Source organism: Etheostoma cragini, chromosome 4, assembly GCF_013103735.1.
Source record: "Etheostoma cragini isolate CJK2018 chromosome 4, CSU_Ecrag_1.0, whole genome shotgun sequence".
Classification (NCBI taxonomy): domain Eukaryota; kingdom Metazoa; phylum Chordata; class Actinopteri; order Perciformes; family Percidae; genus Etheostoma; species Etheostoma cragini.
Window position 1 is genome coordinate 2,519,897 of NC_048410.1, and position 7,493 is coordinate 2,527,389.

Consider the following 7,493-nt stretch of genomic DNA (forward strand, 5'->3'; position numbering starts at 1 on the left):
TGTGTGTGTGTGTGTGTGTGTGTGTGTGTGTGTGTGTGTGTGTGTGTGTGTAATGAAATGTGAACGACTCGATTTAACTCTTGTTGATCGATTCTTTCACATTCATAGTGGTTGTTTTCGTCCTCATGGATCTGCGCTGTCTCGCGGATGTGACTGTCTAAGTGCTTTTAAATGATGTGAACGGTTGCTGTGTTGTTGCTATCATTGCCTCAGGATTTAAACAACTAGTCACATAGCCCGAAGTACTGAGGGAAGGAGTAGTGATGAGTTCATTGTGAGTCAAGTGCAGCACTACAACAACAACAATCTGTGCATTCACGGAAGCATTTCCTTCTCAAACTGCTTAATTATTCAACATAAGGGGCTCCAGACTTAATTTTTTTTTTTTACTATAAGCCCTCTAGCCCCAATATTTAGGGGCACAGGCAGAAAATTTAGGGGCGCACACCTTAAATGGACCCGCAAAGCAAATTTTCACATTTGAACCCCCATTTTAACAGTGTTACTGATTTAATGCTTTGGTGGTAAATACAGAAACTACATTATGCTGTCTTTTAGTGACAGTCACATTTTATTAAATGGTGCTTAAAATGCATTTTTTTAACACTATATTCGAAAAAATATCAAAGGGGATGTAAACGTCTATGGAACGGGGAGTATGTATTTTGTTTTCTTAATTAGGGCTGCTTGATTATGGGGAAAAAAATATAATATTGATTATTTCGGTCGATAGTGAAATCACGATAATGAACTTAAAAAAAAAAGTGGAAAAAGTTAAATAAATCAACACATACAACTGTGAACTTCGCCTTAACACTTTTTCTATTGAAACTTTATTTTTTTTAATTCAGAACAAGAGAAAATAAGAGTTGACTTGCAAAACGTAATGAGAAATCATCACAAGCGGTCAACAGAGTCCCAGTTCACCCATACAGGACACTTGGGCATACCTTTCACGCTCAGTGTCCATGGCCAACTGCAGACTTGCACCTAGAGCAGGGTAATATATCAATATTATATTGATATTGTGATATGAGACTAGATATCTTAGATTTTGGATATTGTAACATCGTACAATGGCATAAGTGGTGTCTTTTCTTGGTTTTAAAGGCTGCATTACAGTAAAGTTATGTCATTTTCTGAACTTACCAGACTGTTGTAAATGCTTTTTTATTTGCCTTTACCCGCCTAGTCATTATATCAGTCATTATATCCCCATTACTGATGATTATTTATCAAAAATCTCAGTTTGTCAATATTTAGTGAAAGCAGCATTAGTCAACACAACAATACTGTTGCGGTATTGAGGTATTTGGTAAAAAATATTGTGATATTTGATTTTCTCCATATCGCCCCGACCTACTTGCACCTATTGTGCAGCAACAATGTTCAATGCGTTGCCTTGGACCCATGCAACCACTGTCTTGGAACTGCTGGCACATCTGGTGAATGTCTCCAGCGATCTGTGGCGCGTACTGTATGTCCGAGCCTGTCTCCACTGTATCCACCTGTGAGTCGCCAGCTGTGTGTAGGATGGCCGATTTAAACTCACCAATCTGCATCAATGTAGTGGCACGTGTTACTGCTGGTGACATTCTGGGAATGACTCCTGTCATGTTGCATACAGGAAGCACTAGTATGATGTATGGAGCCGTGAAGTGAACTGCAGCTGGAACGTTCACGGTCATCCTGTATCATGTATTTTCATTCCTTCAGTCAGAGTCCTAAATGATTTCAAACTTGTTTCAACTTCATTTGAACGATTATTACAGCTGTTTTTTGTGTGACATTGTTTTATTATATTTTTCTTTACGTGGTCCTCACCTGCTGTGTTTCTATGTGTCAGTTCTACCTGCAGGACACTAAAAGCAGCAATGGGACGTTCATCAACAGCCAGAGGTTGAGTCGCGGCTCGGAGGAGAGTCCGCCCTGCGAAGTTCTCTCCGGCGACATCATTCAGTTTGGCGTCGACGTCACTGAGAACACACGCAAAGGTACATGCACAGAATGACAGAATCGCATTTCCCACACATTCATTTATTTGCACCAGCCTGCCACAATGTCAACATTGTCCGCCACATATTGACATTAAGTAGGTAAAATCTTATTTCATTGGATAGATGCGCTCTGATTTCGCTCAGCCCCTTGTTTTCCCCATCTCAGCAACACCAATCTGCTTTAACCCGTTTGTGCCGGATGCTTCGTGATGACACATCTACCGCCGGTTGCTGCGTTGCGCAACTCTGAACCTCCTGCCGGCTGCTGCGTGGCGCAGCATTCTGTATTCGTCGTCGTCGTCAGCAGAGAACGCATTCGTCATTGGTTCAAATACGCATACATGTGCGTTTGTTTATGAATTTTTGAGAGACGAGCAAGAAAATGGCTCCGACAGAGGAAGTGGTAGATTATGATGAAGACATCCTCCCTCCCAAACTCCTCACATCTTTCACCTCAACGTCACTGCCCTCGCTGTCTAAATCCTCCTCTCTCGGAGCCATTTTCTCGCTCGTCTCTCAAAAATTCATAAACAAACGCACACGTGTGTCTGGTTGATTGACATGATTTTCAGCAAACTACGGTACATTTTGATGGTCACATGGCTTTAAATAGCCAACAAGACCCGCCTCATGTGTATTTGAACCAATGACATTGCGTTCTCTGCTGCATGCGTCATGAAAAGACAGACGAATACAGAATGCTGCGCCACGCAGCAGCCGGCAGGAGGTTCAGGGTTGCGCAAACGCAGTAACCGGCGGTAGATGTGTCGTCGCGAAGCATCCGGCACAAACGGGTTAACCGTACAGTAACATAAGAAAACAATAGTACCCTTTTTTCCAGGAGCTTATGAACATTTCAGTACTGTACCAGTACCAGTTTTGTTCTGGTTCACAATACCCATCCCTAGTGATGGTGTTGTTCAGGACTTCTCTCCACAGTCTCCCTGCTCACCGATGATGTGATGACTCCCCGACTCAGAACTAGTAAGCAATAATAAAGTGCTTTAACATGGTGGTTGTCTGTCTCTGTTTCCAGTCACCCATGGCTGCATCGTGTCAACAATCAAACTCTTCCTACCCGATGGGATGGAGGCACGCCGACGAAGCGAGTAAGCATTCTTATTGGTTAACACTGATCCATGAAGCTTACCTATTGATCACTCACATGTTTTAGTTGAATGCAAAATTCCAATAATCTCTGGTTAATGGAAATGATGCTGTTACTGTCTGTGTGGCTGCTTTTACACACACACACACACACACACACACACACACACACACACACACACACTATGTCTCTGTTTGCATATTGATGATGATTAGTGCCAGTCTAGTAATTGACAAGGGCAGCCATTTTTAATTTTAAACCTTTTCAACCATATTTTCTCAAGCATTGGTGTCCAAGTGACTAATGTGCAAAAGATCTTTTGAAATTGGTCTACCATTGAGCAACAACGCTACAAGTTCCCCTTCAACAAGCTGCAGAGTGAAATGGATTGCGTTTATATTTTAGATCTTTGTGACCCGCTGTTTTAAAACTGTTGTTGGTCACTTGGCCATTTGGCGTTTGCATGAATTTATGCTGGGTGTTTGAGAATGAAGAAGTGTGTGTGTGTGTGTGTGTGTGTGTGTGTGTGTGTGTGTGTGTGTGTGTGTGTGTGTGTGTGCGCAGTTAGATGGGTTATAGCATACCAGCAGCTGACCCAGCATGGAGCTTCCTACTGTACTGGGAGTCCCTCCTTGGTATGTCTGAGAGTGTTATTGGCTAGTGTAGATTCATTGTGGAATCTGTGTGTGTGTGTGCATGAAGTGCCCGGGTACTGTGCCATGGTGGGCAGTGCCATCTGTTGCCCTGCTTCAGCTTTCAGTCTGGAAAACACAGACAAGCATCCTAAACCGCATGAATACAGACTGAAACAAGGAGTTGTGGGTCTGCTCTGCTCCTGCTGTCTATGTTGGCAAAATAATAATTTATTTGCAATACTCTTTGACCACTTGAATTTGAACCATCCAATCACACTCCCCTGCTTTATATGCAGATTACGTACATCCTTTACATTTGCGCATATCTGTAGGTTGTGTGATTGTGTGCGTATAGATGTCCATTGTTCCTCTTACGTAAATCATACATTAGAAACGTGTGATGATGCGCCGAAATAAGGAGTGTCTACGAAGCGAAATGTCTTCTAACGGGCACCAGGAACTGTGCAGGAGAGGAAGACTTTTTTTTTTAGAAGTCACTGTGTATTCAGCTCACAGTACGTTTGTAACTTCTATCTAAATCCATGTAGTTTAAAGTTTAGTTCCTATATCTGCTTCATTTCACGCCACATTTGCCAATAAGAGAACATGGTTGTTGAATTTTGTCTAAAATGCTCCCGATGTTCACCAGATAGTTGCTTACTGTGTCTCTGTGCTGTTTGGTGCTGAACAGGTAGTTTACAGTGATTGTTAAAAGCATTTTCACTCAAAATGGTGAAGTTGTCAGCCTAACAGCTAAACAATGAGCTGGGTAATTCAGGTTAAGTTTAATCTACACATCGTGAAGGTAAACGGCACCTTTAACTCTGACATTGGAGTCTTGCAGTGTAGTGTCACTAGCCTGACGCCGTCATATTCAGATCAACTTCCTGACCTCAAATGTTGTGGACGGGTCTTAGTTTGGCTGGCATCCAGGCTATAGCATCGCAGTTCTCTAAATAGAAATTTGAACCAGCTGCTGAAAATACCTACACAGATGTAACGGATGTCACTGGGCTGAATTACAGTTAATACAATTGTCATAGAATCAAGCTATTATTAGTTCATATGGAGGAAATTACACTATAGTCAGTGATCCCACCCACAATCACAAATCCACAAATGACAGTAACTCTCTTCAGCCCGACTTCATCATCCTTGTGTTTAGGCCGCAGCAGCTTTGTCTCTTTATAAAGTGCAGCTGGAGAGTGAGAAAAGTTAAATTGCATTTATTAACACATAAAGGATGTTTCTCAATAGGAAAATGTTCTCTAAGTTTAAACAGTTTTTTTTTACTTCAGAGAAAAAAAAGTCTTTTAAATATCTGCAGTAGGCGCTTCCTGCAACTTCCTTCCAAAAGGTTGTGAACACACCCATATTATTGTTTTCCAACTAATGTGAAACACCTGCTGTGATGTCACTGAAGGGCGTGTGGCCAGAGAAGCTTGAAAACCTGCAGCAGCAGCTTTCTGCCTCTGGGATTCATTTTGAAGTCACATTACTATTATTAATATTATTAATGTGGTCACTCAAAGACACAAAAACATAGACAACAACATAAACAAATCTATTTCAAGCTCTAATTCTTCTTAATGGAATGTCTCACAGTTTCCGTACAGGAAATAATGCAACTTTTAAATATAACTCCAAAATGATGAAATTAAACCGTGAGATGTGTGTAGAAAGGGGTTAAGGTTTAACCGCTGTTTACACCCAGTCACTGTTTTGTTAATTACAATAGAGCTCCTTTGTTTCCCTTGTCAGTCTGGTATCACCTGCTGTATTTCCTTAAAACACACACACACACACACACAATCATGTTGAAGTGTTACTGTTTCATACTCAGAACCATTGCGCTCTAGGTGACTGGAGCTTTTGGAGGGAGTTTTATAAATGGATGAACTCCAGCCCTTAATGCAATGCCAGGTTAGTTATCCAGAAATGTAGCTTCCCACGGATCATAAGTGCATTTAACTAGCATGGCTGCAGCAGATAGGGAGGGGGGGGGGTGTTTCCTCACAGTGAGTGCCAGGAGGGGTGGAGTTGTAGTAAGTTGCATAACTTAAAGGAAGAAAATGTGCTGCTTTGCTTAGTGCTGTAGGAGCAAAGAGTGGAAAGGAAAGGAAGTTTGTTTTATGTTGCCGTGGAAAAGTAGGGAGGAATCAGCTGCCTTGTCTAAAACTAAGAGAGAAAATGAAGTAAGAAGAAAGGCTCCATTTTAGTTGAGTCAGGCTGCGATAGAGGCTGAACGGTGAACTTTGTCCTGTGACAGATGATCACCTGACACACACAGCATCTGACAGGTAACGTCTCTGTTGTCCTGAATCTGAACCAGGATTTTTAGGCTCCAAAGTTCCAGATCAGGTTGCTGATTGTTAATCAATTTTTGGGGGGATTTGTTTTTACAACACAATGTGAGGCTTGAGCTGTTGAACTTGCTTTCTTAAAATGAAGCTAGAAGTCTGAAGTGGCTGACGTTTGCCAGAGAACACACAACGCACAGCTGATTTCTTGTGGTATGTTCAGATAACTGTTGGGTTTGTTATTCAGCCCTTTGTTGATAACATGAAACCAAACCAGAAGCAGCAGCTGTGTTGAAATATGTTACTGCTTTGTTGTTTCTTTTACGCTGTAGGCTATTTATTTATTAATTTATTTATTTCAACAATCCAGTCTCTGTACAAATCTGTGGCAAGTAGGGAGGTCCTTCAGGATTGCTCCAAGTGGTCTCCAGGTCTAGGGCGAGGCATCATTTGATTTAAAAAACAAACAAACTCAAGCCATATGTTTTTGGTATCGGTTGAGCTGCAACTAATGAGCGTTTGGTCTAAAAACATCCAAGGAAACCGTGTAAAGTGGCAACCTCAATTTCCCAGAATTCAAGGGGACATCTTATAAATTAAAAATGTAATAATAATTCAGTTAAATGCTCATTCTGTGTAATTTAATCTGAAATTGAAATGGGCATGTTCAAGCTAGATTGATTGATTCTGTGAGGAAACAGGTGTCAATGATGGTACATATTAAAGGAAGGAAGGAAGCAAATGTTGTGCATGCTGGTTATAGTGTATTTCACCCTGAAATACTCAGCAAAATCGGTCGTTCCAGACATTGCTCTGAAGCATTTTTATGAACTATGATATTCTGGCCATTGGTCACATCTCTCTCCAAGGTCCAGCGGGCGCCGTCTCACACACTATAAGCCCTATTCAACGCAATAGCAGAGTTACCAGCGGAAAACACTGGTACAAATACAGGTTTGCCTCTCATGCTTCACAACTCACAGCTGTGTTGATAACAGTTAAAATTGCAGACAGATGTCAGAAGTGTGGACCAGCGCTGTCACTCCTGTGTCTCTCCATGTTCCTGGGGATCCGTGTGTGAGTAAGGAGGGCGGGGGCGTGCGGAGAGTAAGAGGAAAGGTCCAAACACAGGCACGGCTTTACAGAAGAAATGGGTCATGTAACGCAAAATTAAACCATATCGATGTAAACAACATTGCTTTGTTTGAGGAGAGGCAGCGGATGCGAGGACGTTAGGTACACCGGTGCGACCTAGGAAAGATGTTAGTCGCACCCTTACAAATTTTGGTTGCACTCTAGAGCCTTGTGAGCTAACCGACTTAACTAGCACCAAATAGCACCAACTAGCACTGGTCACTGCTGATGTCTGAAAAACAACACAGACGGGACAAAATGTTGCGTTTACTGGTAAACTGGTAAACCTTGAAACCAACGTTTGGGAAGCCAAAATTGT

At 41.9% G+C, this 7,493-nt stretch overlaps 1 protein-coding gene across 8 annotated transcripts in view; it reads left to right on the plus strand.

The window, feature by feature from the left end:
- The window catches only part of slmapa (sarcolemma associated protein a), a 44,524-nt gene that overhangs the window by 14,446 nt on the left and 22,585 nt on the right, over window positions 1-7,493 (plus strand). For 7 of the 8 annotated variants that reach the window (XM_034870171.1, XM_034870173.1, XM_034870175.1 and 4 more), the window contains 2 exons: window positions 1,847-1,994; window positions 3,034-3,106. In XM_034870171.1, the coding sequence (XP_034726062.1) occupies window positions 1,847-1,994; window positions 3,034-3,106 (221 nt within the window). Of the gene's footprint in view, window positions 1-1,846; window positions 1,995-3,033; window positions 3,107-5,807; window positions 6,041-7,493 lie in introns of those variants that run through there. The other variant, XM_034870179.1, reaches the window with a different exon arrangement.